At 50.5% G+C, this 23,673-nt stretch overlaps 1 protein-coding gene across 1 annotated transcript in view; it reads left to right on the forward strand.

Annotated features, from left to right (window-relative positions):
- Positions 1–23,673, forward strand: part of GPAT2 (glycerol-3-phosphate acyltransferase 2, mitochondrial) — a 1,401,514-nt gene that overhangs the window by 1,284,500 nt on the left and 93,341 nt on the right. Inside the window, exons 14-15 of the mRNA XM_069212686.1 lie at positions 9,161–9,422; positions 10,039–10,187. Of these exons, the coding sequence (XP_069068787.1) occupies positions 9,161–9,422; positions 10,039–10,187 (411 nt within the window). The remainder of the gene's footprint in view (positions 1–9,160; positions 9,423–10,038; positions 10,188–23,673) is intronic.

Genomic DNA, 23,673 nt, shown 5'->3' on the forward strand with positions numbered 1-23,673 from the left:
CGTTTCACGTAGGCCAGTCCATCACTTTGCCTACCTTCTACGCACCCCCACATCCTTCCCATGAGGAGGAGAGACTTTACAGTCTGGACCCAAAAAGAGCGCTAGCGTTCTATCTCAATCGTACTAAAGACTTCCAGGTGGCCGATCGACTCTTTGTTGGCTATGTGGGTGCGAAGAAAGGGAAGGCAGTGCAGAAACGTACCATCTCTTGATGGGTGATTCTTTGCATCAAAATGTGCTACGCTTTGGTGAAAAAGCAACCTCCTGACAGCTTGCGGGCTCATTCTACCAGGGCCACTGCTGCATCCACTGCGTTAGTACGCGGAGTTCCTGTCCTGAATATCTGTCAGGCAGCTACGTGGGCGTCTCTGCACACGTTTGCTAAGCATTACTGTCTGGATAGTCAGGTCCGTCGGGACGGCTACTTTGGTCGTTCGGTCCTGCAGGACTTTCTAGTATGATCTTAGTTCGCAGCCCACCACCGAGGATGGCATTGCTTGGGTATCTATTCTAAGGTAAGGAATCTGCAACTAGAAGTCTCTATCAGATGTACAAGTTACTTACCTTCGGTAACGAAATATCTGGTAGAGACATATTCTAGTTGCAGATTCCTTACCGCCCACCCATCCTCCCCACTTGCGCACTGATTTCTAGGGACAAGGATTCACCCTTTCAGGTCCTTAGCTCTGGCACACCAATCTCAGTGTTCTTCGCGGCTCTGCACTCTGGCGTGGAAAGTCATTAAAAGGAACTGACATCTGATAGAGACTACTAGCTGCAGCTTCCTTACCTTGCTTTGAATCCGGAGTTTTTTCTGAGCAGTACCCTGCGCGCGCGCCGTCGGACAGCGTCGTTCGGATCCGCGTGCGTCGTCAGCGTCGTTTGAGTCGTCTATGACGTCACTGTTGTCTATATAGACGCCGCCTCGGCGCACGTACGTCAGTTTTTTTCCTTCCACGCCGGTTAAGCGCAGTTTTGGAAAGAGCTACCCTGCTTCGACGGTTTGTCAACGCTTTTTTGACTGTTTGGAGTCATGTCTTCAAGAAAGACAGGATTCAAGCCGTGTGGTGCGTGTCATCGCACCATGTCGGTGACGGATCCGCACCGAGTTTGTCTTTGGTGCCTGGACACGGACCACGATTCCACCTCATGCTCCAATTGTCGGGCCATGGCGCCGAAGGCTTTGAGGGAGAGATCCCTTAAGCTTCTTGCGGCCCGACATTCGTCTTCGGTCGGCGCGACTCCGCGGAGGTCACGGTCGCACAGTAGGGGGAGGTCACAGCACCGCTCCCGGAGCTCCAAGTCCTCTTCCTCGCATTCGAGGTCATCGGAAGGTAAGAGGCACAAAAAGAAGAAGAAGTCCAAGCGGACTTCGTCTTCGCCACGCCCGTCGACCGACTAGGCGTCTAGGGAACGTCGACATTCTGAGCGCGGTTCTGCGGAGCCGTCGCCAGGGTCGACTCTGCGTCTTCCCCCCTTTCCGGGAACCGGATCGACCCCCGCTCAAATTAAAGAATTCTACGAGGCCATGTGTCTCGTCTTTGAGCGGGATGTACCCTCGGGTGGGTCTTTGGGCCCCGCGGGGTCAGCAGGGGCCCCTTTGGATTCGACACCAGCGGCTTCAGCCTCGGCGCCGTTGGGGACCTCAGGATCCGATAACAGATCTAGACTGGCGCCGGTCTCTCACAGTCGACCTCCTTCGGCGCCGGGTCCGACGTTGACGATTCCGCCACCGGCGCCCACTGGTGGCAGCCCCATCCTTATTCCAGATGATCCGGAGCCGATTCGGCCCAGATCATTGTCTGAGCATTATTTGGAACAGCCAGATGCAGGAGAGGAATGGGAGGGGTCTGAGGACCCTTTAGAATCAGGACTGCAGCAGTACTGGTATGTGGATCTAGGGGAGGCCAGTGGACTGGACACATCTCCAGATACTGGTATGCGCTCTTCTCCTAATGTGGCTACGGAGGAGGGAGCTTCTTTCGCTATGGTGGTGCGTAGGGCAGCTGAGGTCTTGGAATTAGATTTGCCTACGCTGCCAGTCAGGACAAATATCCTGACAGAAGTGCTTCAGCTGGGGGTGTCAACATCGGAACCGTTGTTGCCCTTCAATGAGGCTCTTACAGACGTCCTTCTGGGTACGTGGTCCAAACCCAGCATAGGGGCTTCTGTGAATAGGACGGTCGGCCGCCACCATAGACCCGCTCCCAGTGACCCTAGTTGCCTGACACAACACCCCACTCCTGAGTGCTTGGTTGCCCCGTGGTGCCTTCCCTTCTGCTCCCCCGGATAGGGAATCCAAGAGGCTGGATCAGCTTGGGAAGAAGATGTTTTCTTCCTCCAGCCTGGCCTGTAAACACCTCTTGCCTATTGGGCTGTTATTCCCATACTTAATGGGATACAGTGGCGCAAGTGCTGCCCCAGGTCCCTGAGAGCGTACGGGACTCTCTCACCCAGGCTGTAAAGGATGGGAGAGATGCAGCCAAGTTTACAATCCGATGTGGCTTGGACACGACCGACTCGCTGGGCAGAGCAATTTCATCGTCAGTGGCCCTTCGTCGCCATGCCTGGCTACTTTCTACTGGTTTTTCAGGGGATGTCCAGTCCAGCTTGATGGACATGCCCTTTGATGGCTCTCGCCTTTTTGACGAAAAGGCAGACTCCGTGCTTGAGAGGTTCAAGGATTCTTGAGCCACGGCCAGATCCTTGGGCCTTTCAACGCCGGCACGACAGCAGTCTGTCTTTCGCCCCTTCCGAGGCTTCGGGAGGGGCGTGGTACTACGCCAGCCACAGTTTAGCCACCGTCCTCAGGCTTCACACCATCCCGGAAGAGGACGTGGTCGTGGTACCATCAGACTCAGAGGGTCTGGCCAGAGGTCGGTCGCCATACAGCCCCCCTCCACTGCGCCCAAGCCCTCCTAGTGTGGTTCTGCAGGATCACGTCCGTCCAGTTGGAGGGAGGATTCGGTTTCATCTCCCTCAATGGCTTTCCATCACCACGGACAAGTGGGTCCTGCAGATGATACGGAAGGGCTACTCCCTTCCCTTCCAGTCATTCCCTCCTTCTATCCCTCCGACAAAGGAATGGCAGTTGGAGGACCATTTAGCTTTGCTCCGCGAGGAAGTTACGGCTCTTTTGGCCAAGAGAGCCATAGAAAGAGTCCCTATATCAGAAGTAGACAGTGGTTGTTATTCCCGCTACTTTCTGATTCCCAAAAGAAAAAAGGCCTTCTCCCTATTTTGGATTTAAGGGACGTCAATCTCTTCCTCAAGAAGGAGAAATTCAAGATGCTCACTCTTGCTCAGGTTTTGTCTGCCCTAGACCAAGGAGACTGGATGGTAGCGTTGGATTTGCAGGATGCGTATTTCCATATTCCTATCCTGCCAAGCCACAGGCGTTACCTGCGGTTCAAGGTGGGCCACGGGCACTTTCAGTTTACCGTGCTTCCTTTCGGTCTCACCAGTGCCCCTCGGGTGTTCACAAAGGCGATGGCGGTGGTGGCAGCTCATTTGCGCAGGTCAGGGATTTCAGTCTTTCCCTACCTGGACGATTGGCTGTTGAAGGCTCCTACGCCCCAGGCTCTCGTCACCCACCTCCAGAAGACGGCGGACCTCTTGCATTCGCTGGGGTTCACTATAAATGTGCAAAAAGTCACACCGGACTCCCTCTCAGAAGCTCTCTTTCATCGGAACTGTTCTGGACACAGTGCAGTATCGGGCTCACCCTCCCGATCAGCGGGTTCAGGATATTCAGGTTATGATTCCGATGTTTCGGCCTCTATCCTGGATTTCGGTGAGACAGACTCTGAGGCTGCTGGGACTCATGGCTTCCTGCATCCTGTTGGTCAAGCATGCCAGATGCCGCATGAGGGCTCTGCAGTGGGACCTGAAGTTCCAATGGGCACAGCATCAGGGAAATCTTACCGACGTGGTTCAGATCTCGGAGAGGACTGCGGAAGATCTGCAGTGGTGGTTAGTAAACTGCGAGTGGGTCAAGGGCAGACCCCTCTCCCTTCCCCAACCAGATCTAACGGTAGTGACAGGTGCGTCACTTCTGGGATGGGGCGGCCATCTGGGGGAGGTGGAGATCAGAGGTCACTGGTCTCTGGCGGAATCTGGGCTCCACATCAGCTTGTTGGAGCTTCGGGCGATCCGGCTAGCATTAAAAGCATTTCTTCCTGTTGTGAAAGGGAAGGTGGTGCAGGTGTTCACGGACAACTTTACCGCAATGTGGTACTGCAACAAGCAGGGCGGTGTGGGGTCGTGGACCCTTTGTCAGGTGGCTTTACACCGCTGGACATGGCTGGAACAGCAGGGCATGACCCTAGTGGTTCAACACCTGGCAGGTTCTCTGAACGCCAGAGCAGATGAACTCAGCCGAAAATGCTTAGAGGATCACGAATGGTGTCTCCATCCGGAGGTGGCGCAAGGACTCTTTCAGCAGTGGGGAGAGCCTTGGTTAGATCTGTTCACCTCCGCAGAGAACTCTCAATGTCAGCAGTTTTGCGTGTTGGAGTTTCCAAGGGGGCTATCACTAGGCGACGCTTTTCGTCGCGAGTGGAGTTCAGGCCTCTTGTACGCTTTTCCCCCTATACCACCACTTACACCTTGTGCCAGGTCCAGTTATCCCTTATTAGTGTAGAAGAGGTGTTTCTAGCAGCTTAGGCTGATAGAAGGTAGCTATGGCAAAGCAGCTTAGGCTGAACTAGTAGACATGTAAAGCTCCCACTATACCACTGGTGTCATATGCACAATATCATAAGAAAACACAATACACAGATATACTAAAAATAAAGGTACTTTATTTTTATGACAATATGCCAAAAGTATCTCAGTGAGTACCCTCAGTATGAGGATGCCAAATATACACAAGATATATGTACACAATACCAAAATTATGCAGTAATAGCAAAAGGAAGTAATGCAAGCAGTGTAAAGTTACAATAGATTGCAATAGTAGCACATAGGTATAGGGGCAACACAAACCATATACTCTAAAAGTGGAATGCGGACCACGAATGGACCCCAAACCTATGTGAGCTTGTAGAGGTTCGCTGGGACTGTAAGAAAACAGTGAGGGTTAGAAAAATAGCCCACGCCAAGACCCTGAAAGGTAGGTGTAAAGTGCACCTACAACCCCCAGAGAGCACAGAAGTCGTGATAGTGGGATTCTGCAAGGAAAACCAACACCAGTAATGCAACAACAGTGGATTTCCGGACCTGAGTACCTGTAAGACAAGGGGACCAAGTCCAAGAGTCGCGACAGTGTCGAGAGTGGGTAGGAGCCCAGGAAATGCCAGCTGAGAGTGCAAGGAAGCTGCCACCGGATGAAAGAAGCTGTGTGTTTTGCAAGAACGAAGAGGACTAGGAACCTCCCCTTTGGAGGATGGATATCCCACGTCGTGAAGAAGCTTGCAGAGGTGTTCCCACGCAGAAAGACCACAAACAAGCCTTGCTAGCTGCAAGGGTCGCGGTTAGGGTTCTTGGATGCTGCTGTGGCCCAGGAGAGGGACCAGGATGTCGCCACTTGGATGAGGAGACAGAGGGGGCGCCCAGCAAGTCAGGGAGCCCTCACAGAAGCAGGCAGCACCTGCATAAGTACCGGAACAGGCACTTGGAAAAAGAGTGAACTGGAGTCCACGTGAAGTCACAAAAGGGAGTCAAACGACGCCAGAGTACAACTCAGAAGGTTTTGCACTGCAGGTTAGACTGTCGGGGACCCAGGCTTGGCTGTGCACGAAGGAAATCCTGGAAGAGTGCACAGGAGCCGGAGCAGCTGCAAATCACGTGGTACCCAGCAATGCAGTCTAGTATGGGGAGGCAAGGACTTACCTCCACCAAACTTGGACTGAAGAGTCACTGGACTGTGGGAGTCACTTGGACAGAGTTGCTGAGTTCCAGGGACCACGCTTGTCGTGCTGAGAGGGGACCCAGAGGACCGGTGATGCAGTCTTTTGTTGTCTGCGGTTGCAGGGGGAAGATTCCGTTGACCCACTGGAGATTTCTTCAGAGCTCCTGGTGCAAGAAGGAGGCAGACTACCCCTAAAGCATGCACCACCTGGAAACAGTCGAGAAAGCCGTCAGGATGAAGCGATACAAGGTTGCAGTAGTCGTCTTTGCTACTTTGTTGCGGTTTTGCAGGTGTCCTGAGCAGTCAGCGGTCGACCCTTTGGCAGAAGTTGAAGAGGGAGATGCAGAGGAACTCTGGTGAGCTCTTGCATTCAGTAACTGAAGAATTCCCCAAAGCAGAGACCCTAAATAGCCAGAAAAGGAGGTTTGGCTACCTAGGAAGGAGGGTTGGCTACTAAGAGAGGTAAGAGCCTATCAGAAGGAGTCTCTGACGTCACCTGCTGGCCCTGGCCACTCAGAGCAGTCCAGTGTGCCAGCACACCTCTGAATCCAAGATGGCAGAGGTCTGGGGCACGCTGGAGGAGCTCTGGGCACCTCCCTTGGGAGGTGTAGGTCAGGGGAGTGGTCACTCCCCTTTCCTTTGTCCAGTTTCGTGCCAGAGCAGGGCTGGGGGATCCCTGAACCGGTGTAGACTGGCTTATGCAGAGATGGGCACCATCTGTGCCCATCAAAGCATTTCCAGAGGCTGGGGAGGCTACTCCTCCCCAGCCCTGACACCTATTTCCAAGGGAGAGGGTGTAACACCCTCTCTCAGAGGAAGTCCTTTGTTTTGCCTTCCTGGGCCAGGGCTGCCTGGACCCCAGGAGGGCAGAAACCTGTCTGAGGGGTTGGCAGCAGCTGCAGTGGAAACACCGGAAAGGCAGTTTGGCAGTACCCGGGTTCTGTGCTAGAGACCCGGGGGATCATGGAATTGTCTCCCCAATGCCAGAATGGCAGTGGGGTGACAATTCCATGATCTTAGACATGTTACATGGCCATGTTCGGAGTTACCATTGTGACGCTATACATAGGTAGTGACCTATGTATAGTGCACGCGTGTAATGGTGTCCCCGCACTCACAAAGTCCGGGGAATTTGCCCTGAACGATGTGGGGGCACCTAGGCTAGTGCCAGGGTGTCCACACACTAAGTAACATTTCACCCCACCTTCACCAGGTGAAGGTTAGACATATAGGTGACTTATAAGTTACTTAAGTGCAGTGGTAAATGGCTGTGAAATAACGTGGACGTTATTTCACTCAGGCTGCACTGGCAGGCCTGTGTAAGAATTGTCAGATCTCCCTATGGGTGGCAAAAGAAATGCTGCAGCCCATAGGGATCTCCTGGAACCCCAATACCCTGGGTACCTCAGTACCATATACTAGGGAATTATATGGGTGTTCCAGGATGCCAATGTGAATTGGTGAAATTGGTCACTAGCCTGTTAGTGACAATTTGGAAAGCAGAGAGAGCATAACCACTGAGGTTCTGGTTAGCAGTGCCTCAGTGAGACAGTTAGTCATCACACAGGGAACACATACAGGGCACATACTTATGAGCACTGGGGCCCTGCCTGGCAGGGTCCCAGTGACACATAGACTAAAACAACATATATACAGTGAAATATGGGGGTAACATGCCAGGCAAGATGGTACTTTCCTACACTTACTCCACTTTTTTAGGAGAACAAATTCTAAACCTCACCCTGTAATATATATGTCACCCCTACAGCAGGCCTGTCAAATCCTAAGGCAGGGTGCAGTATATTACGAAGCAGAAGTTGTTTTACATGTTCTAATAGTAAAAACTAGCCACTGTCATTTTTACTGTGAGAGAAATTGGTAGCTTATTGGCAAGTAAAGGGTTACGCAATTACAACCCAGCTGTGCTAACTTCTGAATGGGACTAACAAAGTTGATACTTTAAGATATCAAACAGTTTGTGAGATTAAGCATGACTTGATGCCCAGGTCAAAAGTAATTTAAATTGTTGCCATATACAACTTTTAGGAAATTGCCACTCTGCTGCCCAGTTTTCCACTAGCCATTTGCTGAGGCTGGCCATAAGACGGCCCTCTGCACTCCTGCAAGTGAGCACCTCTAAAGAAAGGTAATAATAGAGGTCTGAACTGGAAGAGATGCTACCCCCTCCTGGCAGGAAACCATGTGGGGTGATGGTCCAAAAGGTGAGCTTCAATGGTAAAGTGGCTTTTGAATAGCAAGTAGTGCAAACACATGAGATGGGCTGCTCTGTTGTTTAGAAGACAGACTGGAAGCAGGGATAGAGAGGGAAACAGCAGGCAAACCATTTTTTCCATGGGTGCTTAGCCCACAGGTGCCACACCTCTATGATGGGCAACCAAGCTCCACACACCGAGAGGTCCCGACATCTTGGGAGTGGGAATAATAGAGTATTCTGGGCTAGCTAGATGCCACACTTTACATGAAGTTGTCAGCAGATGGAAGAGAACGTAGTAGCCCTTTGGCTAGTGACCCTGACTTCCTGTGACAGCACTTTTTGGGCTTAAAAGGGGCAACACTGGCATCCAGAACTCAGGTCTCGCTTGACTGGAAGTTTAATGCCGAAGAAGCACTGCCCTGCTGACTCTGGAAAAGAAGAAAAGGCTGCACCAAAGTTGGACAGCACCTGCTGCTTCCAGGGCTAGCGGATGAACAGACAATGCCTGCTGTGTCCTGCTCATGGAGAAGTCGTCGCCCAGGCACAGGCAGAGCCTCCAAGAGTAATTTGACTGACTTCCTGTTTGTATTATAGGGCCAAAAAAAGGTGCAAAAGCCTGCTAGGGTGAGTTGGTGTCCCAGATTGCGGGATCGCTGCTCCAGTGCAGCCCAAGAGACCTGTAACCAATGCTCAAACACGGTATACTACAGCTCTTTTTCTCACAGAAAGAAAATGGCATCAGCACAAATAGGTGACATGTGGTCCCAACATCATATCTGCTTAAGACAGAGTGGCAGAAGTCTGCACAACGCCACCTGCCGGCGCCGGGGGGGGGGGGGGGGGGGATTGCTATGCAAAAAAATTCAGATTCAGTCTGACGTCTGGAAGTATTCAACTGGTGAGGAATCTGCAGTTAGATAGATTTTACCAGAATAGGCGTTACTAAAGGTAAGTAACTTGTTCTTTTGCTATTTAATAATTAATATGCTGTTTCTAGTTCTGATTGTTCATCGAAGTGTGTGTGTGCTCGTTTCTATTGGGGGATGAATGTTTTGTTAATTGCATTTTAAATTTTGATGTTTCGTCTCTTACAGGGTGTGTTTCTTTCTCGTCTGGTAAATGATTTCTCTCATCTGATTGATGAGATTCTTTTCCGAAATTTCGATGTGGGTTTCTCAGGGCAGAGACAGAATCTGGTGCTGCATGCCCTGTCTCTTCTGCGACACAGCGTCTCCCTTTACTGTCTCTCACTGGGTGATGTATTTGTACTACCGATGGATTGTGAGACAGCAGTGAGCGAGCTGAGCCTGCACAGTGCTACAATCCTACCCGTTTTTGCCAGTGAGGCAGTGGGAGGTGAGTATCTAGCTTCCAAGGAGGGGTGCATTTTGAACCCATATAAAAAGTTTTTTTTTGACACTCAAAGATTTTAGAAATAGAGACCACAGAGAACTGGGGATCTCATATAGAATGACTGTCTTAAACAGCGACCCATTGCCTGCCAAGGTGTGGCTGTGAAAGCATCCCATCCAAAGCCAGCAGGAATCACTGTAAAGGGAAAGGGCTCATCTACACCTCTGATGATGGCCAAAGCCACCAGTGGATGCCACTCAGCGGAGGAAAATGATCTCGCCAGGACGCCATTTTAATCTTTTGTGCACTAGTGTGAAACAGTGATGGCCAGAACTGACTGATCACTCACAACAATATCAAATTAGTTTGTATATTTTCAGTTGAATTAATTAAACACTACTCCATGTATACTTGTCCCTAATCCAAACTTTGCTAGTTTGGGGTTGCCTGTGAGTGAGAGCTGTTTATATGGGGTGCAAGTCGCCAGGAGACAGGGGATCTTTTCTCCTTCTCCCGCTCCCTTTCTCTTGTATTTCACACCTTCTGTCCAGCCAAACTCTGGATATCCCTCTCTCCCTTCCTATCTGTACAGCATACTAATCTTTGTTTCTTCTTGCAGCTTGTGCTGTAAATGCCCTTATCACAGAGATGGCTGCTTTCATCGATTGTGTAGATTTGCATTCGGAGATTCTTCTTGGTCAGGAGGAAATCAATGATAAATCTCTGTGTCTGTGCCACCTCCTGCCCTGTGATGTGCTGCTGCTGATGGTAAGTGATCTTTTACTTTAACATATCGCTGTCTATACCTTGCTGTCTTTGTTGTATCATCAGCCTATCTGTGACGGGTGGCATCCTGCAAGGGATACAACTGACAGTAAAATCCCCTTCCTGTAGCATCCTGCCTGTCGCTTCCTGCAGTTCATAAACTCTATATACATAACGTACATAAAACCCTCACTCCGTTACCCATCACGGTTTAAATTATTTTCAGAAAGTTTTGCTGCACACTTACTACCCTTCCTTTGATATTCTTTGTGGAATACACTGCTGAGGGAAGCGACGAACCTAGAGACAACTGGCCTTCCCTGGAATTCTTGTGTTAACAGCTGTCCTGATTGTAGGAAGGTAGCCTCTTTCTAGCCTTGTTACCCCCACTTTTGGCCTGTTTGTGAGTGTATGTCAGGGTGTTTTTACTGTCTCACTGGGATCCTGCTAGCCAGGACCCCAGTGCTCATAGTGAAGACCCTATTTGTCAGTATGTTTTATATCTCACTGGGACCCTGCTAGCCAGGACCACAGTGCTCATACTTTGTGGCCTGAATGTGTGTTCCCTGTGTGGTGCCTAAATGTGTCATTGATGCTCTGCTAATCAGCACCTCAGTGTTTATGCTCTCTCTGCTTTTAAAATTGTCACTGCAGGCTAGTGACCATTTTACCAATTCTGATTGGCGCACTGGAACACCCTTATAATTCCCTAGTATATGGTACCTAGGTACCCAGGGTATTGGGGTTCCAAGAGATCCCTGTGGGCTGCAGCATTTCTTTTGCCACCATTAGGGAGCTCAGACAATTGTTACACAGGACTGCCACTGCAGCCTGAGTGAAATAACGTCCACGTTATTTCACAGCCATTTTACACTGCACTTAAGTAACTTCTAAGTTACCTATGTGTCTAACCCTCACTTAGTGAAGGTTAGGTGCAAAGTTACTAAGTGTGAGGGCACCTTGGCACTAGCCAAGGTGCCCCCACATAGTTCAGGGCAATTTCCCTGGACTTTGTGAGTGCGGGGACAATATTACACACGTGCACTACATTTAGGTCAATACCTATATGTAGCTTCACAATGGTAACTCCGAATATGGCCATGCAACATGTCTAAGATCATGGAATTGTTCCCCAATGCCAAATCTGGTATTGGGGTGCCAATCCCATGCATCCCCGGGGCTCCAGCATGGACCCCGTGTACTGCCAAAGCAGCTCTCTTGGGTTTTCACTGCAGTTACCGCTGCTGCCAACCCACAGTTAGGCTTCTGCCCTCCTGGGGTCTAGGCAGCCCAGTCCCAGGAAGGTAGAACAAAGGATTTCCTCTGAGAGAGGGTGTTGCACCCTCTCCCTTTGGAAATAGGTGTTGAGGGCTGGGGAGGAGTAGCCTCCCCCAGCCTCTAGAAATGCTTTGAAGGGCACAGATGGTGCCCTCCTTGCATAAGCCAGTCTACACCGGTTCAGGAATCTCCCAGCCCCTGCTCTGGCGCGAAACTGGACAAAGGAAAGGGGAGTGTCCACTCCCCTGTCCATCACCACCCCAGGGGTGGTGCCCAGAGCTCCTCCAGTGTGTCCCAGACCTCAGCCATCTTGAATGCAGAGGTGTGAGGGCACAATGGAGGCCTCTGAGTGGCCAGTGCCAGCAGGTAACGTCAGAGATCCCTCCTGATAGGTGCTAACCTGACTAGGTGGCCAATCCTCCTCTGAGGGCTATTTAGGGTATCTCCTGTGGGCTTCTCTTCAGTTAACGAATGCAAGAGCTCACCAGAGTTCCTTTGCATCTCCCTCTTCGACTTCTGCCAAGGATCAACTGCTGACTGCTCCAGGACGCCTGCAGAACTGCAACAAAGTAGCAAGACGACTATCAGCAACATTGTAGCGCCTAATCGTGCTGGCTTTCTCAACTGTTTCCTGGTGGTGCACGCTCTGAGGGCTGTCTGCCTTCACCCTGCACTGCAAACCAAGAAGAAATCTCCCGTGGGTCGAAGGAATCTTCCCCATGCTAACGCAGGCACCAAACTTCTGTTTCACCATCCTCTGGGTCCCCTCCCCTCTCATCTCGACGAGCGTGGTACCTGGAACATAGGTGCTGGATCCAAGTGACCCCGACAGTCCAGTGGTCCATCTGTCCAAATTTGGTGGAGGTAAGTCTTTGCCTTCCCACGCTAGACAGTAATCCTGTGTACTGCGTGAACTGCAGCTGCTAGGGCTTCTGTGCAATTTTGGAAGGAATCCTTCGTGCACAGCATAGCCCAGGTCCCCAGCACTCTGTCCTGCCTGCATTGCTCAACTCGCTGAGTTGACCACCAACTTCGTGGGACCCTACTTTGTAGTGTTGAGACGGCTGCCGTGCTCAGATTTCTTGAATGCCTGTTCAAGTGTTTCTGCGGGTGCTGCCAGCTTTTGCGTGGGCTCTCGGTGCTGCTGAGCGCCCCCTCTGTCTCCTCCTCCAAGGGGCGACCTCCTGGGCCTTCCTGGGCCCAGGCAGCACCCATTTTCTACAACTGTAACCTTTTCAGCTAGCAAGGCTTGTTTGCGGTCTTTCTGGGTGGAAACAACTCTGCATCCTCCAGCACGCCGTGGGACATCTTCTGTGCAAAGGAGAAGTTCCTGGCATCTTCCGTTGTTGCAGAATCTACAGCTTCTTCCACCTGTAGGCAGCCATTTTGCACCTTCATCCGGAGTTTAATGGGCTCCTGTCACCCCTGGACACTTTAGTGACTCTTGGACTTGGTCCCCTTCCTTTACAGGTCCAGGAATCCATCTTCAGGGCTTTCCAGTCAGTTGTTGCCTTTGCAGAATCTCCTATCACGACTCTAGTGTGTTTCTGGGGAAGTAGGGTAACTTTACTCCTACTTTTCAGGGTCTTGGGGTGGGGTATCTTGGACACCCTTAGTGTTTTCTTACACTCCCAGCGACCCTCTACACATTACACTAGGCCTGGGTCCCTAAGTGGTTCACATTCCACTTTCTTAGTATATGGTTTGTGTTGCCCCTAGGCCTATTGCATCCTATTGTATTCTACAGTGTTTGCACTACTTTTCTAACAGTTTACGTACCTGATTTTGATTTGTGTGTATATTTTGTGTATTTTACTTACCTCCTAAGGGAGTATATCCTCTGAGATATTTTTGGCACATTGTCACTAAAATAAAGTACCTTTATTTTTAGTAACTCTGAGTATTGTGATTCTTATGATATAATGCAATATGATATAAGTGGTATAGTAGGAGCTTTGCATGTCTCCTAGTTCAGCCTAAGCTGCTCTGCTATAGCTACCTCTATCAGCCTAAGCTGATTGAACACTACTAATCTACTAATAAGGGATAACTGGACCTAGCACAAGGTGTAAGTACCATCAGGTACCCACTATAAGCCAGGCCACTCTCCTACACTGATGTCATATTGCTTGCGATGGCTGTCTGCCTACTATGCGATGTCTTGGCTAAGACCACTTGCTTCTGCCTAACAGGACATAACGTATTGCAAAATAAAACAACAGTGCAACGAATCTCCTACATTTAATAGCTGCATAATTAGAAACTACATCACCGTGTCAGTAGTACATCTACTTTGCTGATAATCCTAAAACTACCCAGTGCTCAAACCCTAATGCTTCTCCTTAAACTTGACACTTAACATAAACTTGCTCACTCTGACTTGCCATAAACCTAAACCTGTCAAACCCTTTCCATAAACCTCAACCTTACTCTTACCCTAACCATAAGCCTAAAACCTCAAACTAACGTTATCTTAACCATCTCTCTAAAGTAAATCATAAAATTAACTCTACACCTAATCCGAAACCTTAAAGGTAATGTAGCTCCAAACCTCGCTCCAAATTTAAAATATCCCCTCTCACTAAACCTTAATCTTAACTCCAATGTCCTAAACCTATCAATCCGATAAAGACTTCTAGTTGCAGATTCCTTACATTAGAATTTTCCCCCAGGCGTCAAACTGTATCCGGAGACTTTTTCTTCGAGCAATATCCTTGCACATTGGTATGTGTCGTTGGTCGACTCCGCGGGCGTCATTGGTGTCATTGGCATCGTAGTCGCCGTGATGACATAAGGGGTTTTACATAGACGCCGCCTCAGTGCAGTGACGTCAGTTCTTTTCAGCCATGCGCTGATCCTGAGAGAGCTACCCTGGTCTCTTTTTGACAAGTTCAACCATTTTTTCGAGTTTTTTAATGTGTTTTTGGCACATCGAGATGTCCCCGAAGACTTGTTTCAAGCTGTGCGAGGTCAGTCACCACATGAGTGCCGGGCCATGCACCCAAAGGCCTTGAGGGAGAGGTCCCTCAAGCTCATGGCGGCCCGGCACCCTACTCTGCATTATTCCAGGTCTCGCTCAAGGGGAAGGTCTCGAGACCTTTCTTCCATTCCCATCGCCCTTCAACTTCACCCCTTTGCCCGGCTGATGCAACGTGGGAGGAGCGTCAACGCTCGAGGACTCCGTCTTCGAGGCCTGCTTCCCTGGGCCGCTCTGCGCTTCCCCAGATTTCCGTGAGCTGGAGCGACCCCTGCCCAATTAAAGGAGTTTTATGAGGCCGTGTGACTTATTTGTGGGTGGACCAACCCTGATACAGCGCCTTCGTACCCAAGGGGTGCGGTTGAGGGGCCTTTGGGTTCCACACCGGCGACTTCGGCTCCAGCTGCCAAGGTCCACTCCGGATCCACACCGACAACAGCCGTACCACTGAGACCTTCCCCGGCGCCAGTTTGATTGTCAACACTCCCGACATCAATGGTGCCCATCATCGACGTCGACCCGATCCTTAGTCCCGATGACTCGGACCGGCTTCTGCTGACGCTGCCTCTGTCTTCGATGGGGCCAACTCACCCCATGTCGGTTTTGGAACCTTTTCCTTATGGGTATGAATTTGGGGAAGGATTGGAGGTGTCCCTGACCCTTATGAATACTAGGATGACCCATCTTTGGACAGGGCACAGGAATTGGGCAAGGCCAGTGGACTGGACACTTCTCCAGATGCTGGCATGCTGTCTCCTCCTACTGTGGCAACGGCGGAGGGAGCGACTTATGCTATGGTGGTCAGTAGGGTGGCTAAGGTCCTTGGCCTTGAGCTACCTACTGTACAGATCAAGTCCAATCTCCTGATGGAGGTGCTTCAGCCAGGGGATTCCACATCAGAACCCCTTTTTGCCATTCAATGAAGCCCTCACAGATGTCATTTTGGGTACTTGGTCCAAACCCAACACAGGGGCTCCTGTGAACTGTACTCTTGCACACTGCCATCGGCCCGCCCCGAATGCTGCTAAATTACTGTCCCAACACCCCACGCCTGAGAGTCTTGTCATCCAGACTTCCTCTTCCTCAGGCACATCCCCTTCTGCACCACCAGATAGGGAATCAAAAAAGCTGGAACAATTTGGGAAGAAGATGTTTTCTTCCTCCACTCTTGCGCTGCGGTCTGTGAACACCGCATGCCTTTTGGGCCACTATACCCATTCTCTGTGGGAGACGGTTGCGGAAGTTCTGCAGCAGATACCGTAGGAGGCCCGTTCTATCGTCTACCAAGCTGTCAACGATGGGAAAGATGTGGCAAAGTTCACAATCCGATGTGGGCTGGACAGAACCAACTCTCTTGGCAGATTGGTTGCTACGACGGTGGCCTTGAGACATCACGCCTGGTTGCGTACTTCTGGTTTTTCAGGGAGTGTCCAACAGTCTCTTATGGACATGCCTTTTGATGGCTCCCGTCTCGTTGGAGAAAAGACGGACTTGACCTTGGAGAGATTCAAGGACTCCCGGGCTACAGCTCGGTCCCTTGGCCTTTCTGCTGCCCCTCTCCCCCAACAGTTCACCTTTCGTGGCCACGGAAGGGGCTCCCTGTTGCGTCCCCCACCCAGCTACTGTGCCACCCATGCTGTCCAGCTGCTGCATGCTTGGGGACGTGGAATCCCACATGGGTGTGGGACAGGAAACAGAGGTCTGCCCAGTTCACCCCTGCTGCAGCCTCCAAACCCTCCTAGTCCATCTCCTCACTCCAGTCTAGTTGGTGGAAGGATTCACCATCACCTGTCCCACTGGGAATCCATCACTACGGACAGGTGGGTTTTGCAGATAGTTCAAGAGGGCTATTCCCTTCCCTTCGAATCTGCCCCACCAGCCATGCCTCCGTTAATCAGCCAACTTCCGGAGGATCATTTGACACTTGTAAGGAAATGCGTCCTTGGCATGGTTACCCACTGACATTTTGCCTTTTGCTGATGGCCAAGTTATGATTGAAAGTGTGCTTGGGACCCTGCTAACCATGTCCCCGCACCAGTGTTCTTGTCCCTTAACTGTATCTTTGCTTCCACAATTGGCACAGCCCTGGCACACAGTTAAGTCCCTTGTAACAGGTACCCCTGGCACCAAGGGCCCTGTGGCCAGGGAAGGTCTCTAAGGGCTGCAGCATATCTTATGCCACCCTGGGGACCCCTGACTCAGCACATGCACACTACCTCACAGCTTGTGTGTGCAGGTGGAGAGAAAATGACTAAGTCGACATGGCACTCCCTTCAGAGTGCCATGCCAACCTCACACTGCCTGTGGCATAGGTAAGTCACCCCTCTAGCAGGCCTTACAGCCCTAAGGCAGAGTGCACTATATCACAGGTGAGGGCATATATGCATGAGCACTATGCCCCTACAGTGTCTAAGCAAAACCTTAGACATTGTAAGTGCAGGTTAGCCATAAGAGTACATGGTCTGGGAGTTTGTCAAACACAAACTCCACAGTTCCATAATGGGTACACTGAAATCTGGGAAGTTTGGTATCAAACTTCTTAGCACAATAAATGCACACTGATGCCACTGTGGAATTTATTGTAAAATGCACCCAGAGGGCATCTTAAAGATGCCACCTGAATACCAATCCGACTTCTAGTGTTAGGCTGACCAGTTTATGCCAGCCTGCCACACACCAGACATGTTGCTGGCCACCTGGGGAGAGTGCCTTAATCACTCTGTGGCCAGGAACAAAGCCTGTACTGGGTGGAGTTGCTTCTCACCTTCCCCTGCAGGAACTGTAACACCTGGTGATGAGCCTCAAAGGCTCACCCCTATGTTACAGCACCACAGGGCATCCCAGCTAGTGGAGATGCCCGCCCCTTCGGCTACTGCCCCCACTTTTGGCGGCAAGGCTAGAGGAGATAATGAGGAAAGCAAGGAGGAGTCACCCACCAGTCAGGACAGCCTCTATGGTGCCCTGAGCTGAGGTGACCCCTGCCTTTAGAAATCCTCCATCTTAGTTTTGGAGGATTCCCCCAATAGGATTAGAGATGTGCCCCCCTCCCCTCAGGGAGGAGGCACAAAGAGGGTGTAGCCACCCTCCAGGACAGTAGCCCAGACCTAAACACACCCCTAAATTTAGTATTTAGGGGCACCCCAGAACCCAGGAAATCAGATACCTGCAACCTGAACTAAGAAGAAGGACTGCTGACCTGAAAGCCCTGCAGAGACAACTGAAGACGACAACTGCTTTGGCCCCAGCCCTACCGGCCTGTCTCCTGACTTGAAAACCTTCGACAGCGATGCATCCAACAGGGACCAGCGACCTCTGAAGCCTCAGAGGACTGCCCTAAACGTAAGGACCAAGAAACTCCAGTGAGCAGCAGCTCTGCTCAACAAACAGCAACAATATTGCAACATTTCTGCAACTTTCAAAGACCTCACTCTTCCCGCCGGAAGCGTGAGACTTCTCCTTCTGCACCCGACGCCCCCGTCTCGAGATCCAGAGAACCAACACCACAGGGAGGACTCCCAGGCGACTGCGACCCCGTGAGTAGCCCGAGATGACCCTCCCTGGACCCCCCACAGCGACGCATGCAGAGAGAATCCAGAGGCTCCCCCTGACCGCGACTGCTTGTAACAAGGGACCCGACGCCTGGACCAAGCACTGCACCCGCAGCCCCCAGGACCAGAAGGAACTTAACCTCACTGCAGGAGTGACCCCCAGGCGACCCTCTGCCTAGCCGAGGTGGTGCCTGGACCGAGAAGCCCCTCTGTGCCCTGCCTGCACCGCTAGAGTGATCCTCTTGTCTTGCCATTGAATCCAATACAAAACCCGACGCTTGCTTTGCACACTGCACCCGGCCGCCCCTTTGCCGCTGAGGGTGTGTTTTGTGTGCCTACTTGTGTCCCCCCAGTGCTCTACAAAAGCCCCCTGAAGACGCGGGTACTTACCTGCTGGAAGACTGGAACCGGAGCACCCCTATTCTCCATAGGCGCCTATGTGTTTTGGGCACCTCTTTGACCTCTGTACCTGACCGGCCCTCAGCTGCTGCTGTGGTAACTTTGGGGTTGCCTTGAACCCCCAACTGTGGGCTGCCTATGCCCAGGAACTGAGACTTGTACATGTCTTAATTACCTCACAACCTAACCAATACTTACCTCCCCCATGAACTGTTGATTTTTGCACTGTCTACTTTTAAAATAGCTTATTGCCATTTTAACAAAAACTGTATATGTTATTGCTCTAATTCAAAGTTCCTAACTTACATGTGTGGAGTACCTTGCATTTTAGGTATTTACTTCAAATCTTGAACCTGTGGTTCTAAAAATAAATTGGGAAAATATAATTTTCTATATAAAAACTATTGGCCTGGAGTTAAGTCTTTGAATGTGTGTTCCTCATTTACTGCCTGTGTGTGTGCAATAAATGCTTAACACTACCCTCTGATAAGCCTACTGCTCGACCACACTTCCACAAAATAGAGCATTAGAAGTATCTAATTTTGCCACTATCTTTCCTCTAAGGGGAATCCTTGGACTCTGTGCACACTATCAATTACTTTGAGATAGTATATACAGAGCCAACTTCCTACAGCACTTCTCTGCCAGGACGTCGCAGCTCTCTTGGCAAAGGGAGCCATAGGGAAGGCCCCCGTACCAGAAGTAGGTTGTGGTTGTTATTCCCGCTACTTTCTGGTGCCGGAAAAAGGACAAGGGCTTACGTCCTATCCCAGACCTTCAGAACCTCAACTACTTCCTCAAGAAGGAGAAATTCAAAATGCTCACCCTGGCTCAGGTTCTGTCTGCCTTAGACCCAGGAAACTGGATGGTAGCGGTGGACTTGCAGGTCGCTTATTTCCACGTTCCCATCCTGCCTGCCCACAGACGTTACCTGTGATTCTTGGTAGGTCACAAGCACTATCAGTTTACCGTGCTCCCCTATGGTCTTACCAGCGCCCCGCGGGTGTTCACGAAAGTGATGGCAGTGGTTGCAGCTCATCTGTGCAGGTCAGGTGTCTCAGTCTTCCTCTACCTCGATGACTGGCTGTTAAAGGCACACTCACCCCAGTAAGTCTTCTCCCACCTTCAGACTACGGTGAGCCTCCTGCACAACCTGGGGTTCACTATCAATGTGCCGAAGTCACACCTGACTCCCTCTCAGAAGCTCCCTTACATCGGAGATGTTCTGGACGCAGTGCAGTTTCGGGCTTATCCTCCCGAAAAGCAAGTCCAAGAAATTCAGGCTAACATTCCGATCTTTCAGCCTCTGTCTTTTGGGTTTCAGTGAGACTGATTCTGAGGCTGCTGGGCCTCATGGCCTCCTGCATCCTGCTAGAGTCACATGCCAAATGGCATATGCGGGCTCTGCAGTGGGACTTGAAGTTCCAGTGGGTGCAGCATCAGTGGAATTTCTCCGACATGGTCCAGATGTCGGAGGGGACTGCGAAAGACCTGCAGTGGTGACTTTCAAATCTGCATTGGGTCCACGGCAGATCCCTCTCCCTTCTGCAGCCAGATCTAAACATAGTGACAGATGTGTGGCTTCTGGGTTGGGACGGCCACATGGGAGAGGCGGAGATGAGAGGCCTCTGGGCTCCATATCAATCTTGTGGAGTTCCAGGCGATCAATTTTGCATTGAAAGCATTTCTTCCCTCTCCCGAAGGGAAAGTAGTGCAAGTGTTCACAGACAATACTACTGACATGTGGTACTGCAACAAACACGGCAGGGTAGGGTACTGGACCCTTTGTCTGAAGGCACTACACCTCTGAACATGGCTGGCTCAACATCTGGCGATTTCCTTCAACGCCAGAGCGAATGAACTCAGTCATCATCAATACACAGTCGATCACGAATGGCGTCTCCGTCCGGAGGTGGTGCGAGGTCTTTTTCAGCAGTGGGGAGAGTCTTAGTTAGATCTATTCGCCTCCGCAGAGTACGTGCAATGTCAGCTGTTTTACACATTGGAGTTTTCAAAGCGGCACTTGCTCGGAGACGCTTTTCATCTCGAGTGGAACTGCTGCCTCCTTTACTCCTTTTCACCTATACCACTTCTGCCCAGAGTTCTCAAGAAAATCAGGAACGACCGGGCCCAAGTTATCTTGGTGGCTCCAGACTGGGCACAGAGAATATGGTATCCAGAGCTATTGAGTATGGACACTGATCCTACACTCAGATTGCCACTTCGGGCAGATCTTGTGTTGCAGCAACATGAGACGGTTCTCCACCTGAACTACTCCAATCTCCGCCTTCTTGCATGGAGATTGAGCGGCAGCAGTTAGCGACTTTTGATCTTCCACCCAAAGTCTGCGATGTTATCTTTGCAGCCAGGAATCCTTCCACCAAAATGTTATATGCCTGTCATTGACATAAATTTGTGGCATGGTTTCCAAACAAATCTGTTGAGCCCTCTCTGCTCCGCTACCAGAGGTTCTTTTGTTCATTCATCCTTTGGCCCAGCAGGGCTCCGCTTTGGGCACCCTTAAAGGGTATTTATCAGCCATTTCGGCCTTTCTTGGGCTACCTGATCAGCCCTCAGCCTTTAAATCTCCTGTTGTGAATAGATTCCTTAAGGGTCTCACCCATTGATTTCCTCCCACTCCATTTATCATGCCTCAGTGGGACCTCAATCTGGTCCTTACTTACTTAATGTGTACTCCCTTTGAGCCAATGCACAATTGCCCTTTACGGCTCTTCACTTTCAAAACTGTCTTTCTTGTTGCCATCGCTTCTGCTTGCAGAGTGAGTGAGCTTCAAGCTTTTTCTTACAAGCCTCCATTCTTGTCTGTGCACCCTGAGAAAGTGGAGTTGCGCACTAAGGCTTCCTTCCTTCCCAAGAATGTTCCGCCTTTTTATGTAGGCCAGTCCATCACCTTGCCTTCTTCTTACGCACCCCACATCCTTTCCATGAGGAAGAGAGACTTCACTGTCTGGACCCAAAAAGAGCATTGGCATTCTATCTGAATCGTACTAAAGATTTCCGGGTGGATGATAGCTTTGTCGGGTATGTGGGTGTGAAGAAAGGGAAGGTGGGGCAAAAACGTACCATCTCTCTGTGGGTACTTTTTTGCTTCAAGATGTGCTACGCTTTGGGCAAGAGGCAACCCCCTGGAGCTTGCACGCTCATTCCACCAGAGCAACTGCTGCTTGCACTGCATTAGCATGTGGAGTTCTGTCCTGGATATCTGCCAGCCAGCTACATGGGCATCCCTGCACGCATTTGCTAAAGATTAATGCCTGGACAGTCAGGTCCGTCGGGATGGCTACTTTGATTGTTTGGTCCCGCAGAAATTTCTAGTATGATCTTGGCTCACAACCCACCTCTGAGGATGGCATTGCTTGGGTATCTATTCTAAGGTAAGGAATCTGCAACTAGAAGTCTCTATCAGATGTATAAGTTACTTACCTTCGATAACGAAACATCTGGTTGAGACATATTCTTGTTACAGATTCCTTACCGACACACCCATCCTCCCTGCTTACAAACTGATTTCTAGAGAGTGGGTTTCCCCCTTCAGGTCCTTAGCTCTGGCACACCAATCTCAGTGTTCTTAGCGGCTCTGCGCTTTGGCATGGAAAGTCGTTAAAAGAAACTGACGTCACTGCACTGAGGCAGCATCTATATACTACTCCCAACGTCATCACTGCGAATACAACGCCAACGACAACCACGGAGTCGACTTAAGCTAAGGAATCTGCAACTAGACTATGTCTATATCAGATATTTCGTTACCGAAGGTAAGTAACTTGTACATTAACGCAGCTTTGTCACTGTAGAAGTTAATAGATGTAGGGTTGAACAGTGATGTGTGACAATATTTTGATTCGATGTACATGAACATTGATTTGAACTCGAGGTATTCCCCTTTTGTTTGGAAGTTCACCTCTGCAACATTTTTCCAGCAGTATTACGTTCTACTAGGTACTCATTGTGAGTGCCGACCCTTGTTATATCCTTTCTGCAACTCCCATAGACCAGGAAGGCACCAAAAGCGCTTCCCTTAGATTGGTTTGGGCTTCTACCCTTACCCAGATTTGCGTAATTTGACAAGGGTGGTGGCAACGTACCTGTTTGGTTAACAGTAGAATGGTGGGTTGTATCTTATGTCATAGGAGCCGGACCAACCCACCTACTTGACAGAAGTTCTGCGGCTGTATTCACAACTCGCTTGGCTTTCATGGGAGGAAAGTAGTGCTTTGAAGCACATGATAAAGACTGCATGTATGTGTACCCTATGAAAATGCATAACATGGAGGCCCACGGGTTCCATTTTGGGGAGTCATGGGCCTAGAAAATTCATAGTTGGAGGTGTAGACTGGAGACCCAGGCAGGAGCTGTTAATTGCTGACATTATTGGACCTGAGTTAGAGCTACAATGAGAGCGGAGCACAACAGCCCCTGTTCACATCAAAGGAATCTTATGATTCAGGAAGGGTTCTGCGAGGAGAAGCCAGAGCAGTGTTGATGGTAGATGATGGAACTGATAAAGGTACACACTACAGGAACAGAGAATCATGAAAGATGGGAGGCTTAATTCTTCGAACGTTTGTAAGTGATATGTCGTTGGAGGGTGACACCCAGGTGTAACTACTTTGGTGCATCCATGACCTGGTTTTTGGGTCCATCATCTCAGGTGTCATGCCTACTGGTGGCTTCTGGACAAAGAACAGAACTGAGGAGTAGGCATTTTAAAGAGCCACACATACGCAGCACGAATTTCAAAGGCCCAGGCACAAAGTCACGTTTGTGTCGGGAGAGACTATATAAAAGTGAAAGATGACAACCCACTTGTTCAAAGCTGTGTCAAGATGACCCCAGACATCTGCAACCAGGCCTGGGGATAGATGTCTTCTGGTGTCCCAGCTGGACTGGGGAACACTGCTAAGAACCTCAAGAACACTTGCCCTGAGCCAGGAGCACCAACCTGCCTCCCAAGACCAGTGTGCCCTTTGAGGAGGAGGAGAGCCTCAAGGGAGCATGGCCCTCGGGTATCTGGAGATGAGGATCCTGATGAGCAAGGTGGGAGGCTGAAGGTCCATGGACTGTGCTGTGCACTGGGGTCCATTTGCCTGTGCGTTGTGGACTGTCACTCAGCAACATCATTGAGGCTGTTGCCTGTTAGCATCAATTGGGGGCTGTTGCCATTTTTAGACAACCGTATTGCTGCCCAAGTGCTTTATCCTAGCTGTCACCCTAGGAACATCTGGATTCACTGGGACCCCCTGCCCCACCTGCCAGGAGAGAGGTG

The sequence above is a fragment of the Pleurodeles waltl genome, chromosome 11 (assembly GCF_031143425.1).
Source record: "Pleurodeles waltl isolate 20211129_DDA chromosome 11, aPleWal1.hap1.20221129, whole genome shotgun sequence".
In the NCBI taxonomy this organism is placed as follows: domain Eukaryota; kingdom Metazoa; phylum Chordata; class Amphibia; order Caudata; family Salamandridae; genus Pleurodeles; species Pleurodeles waltl.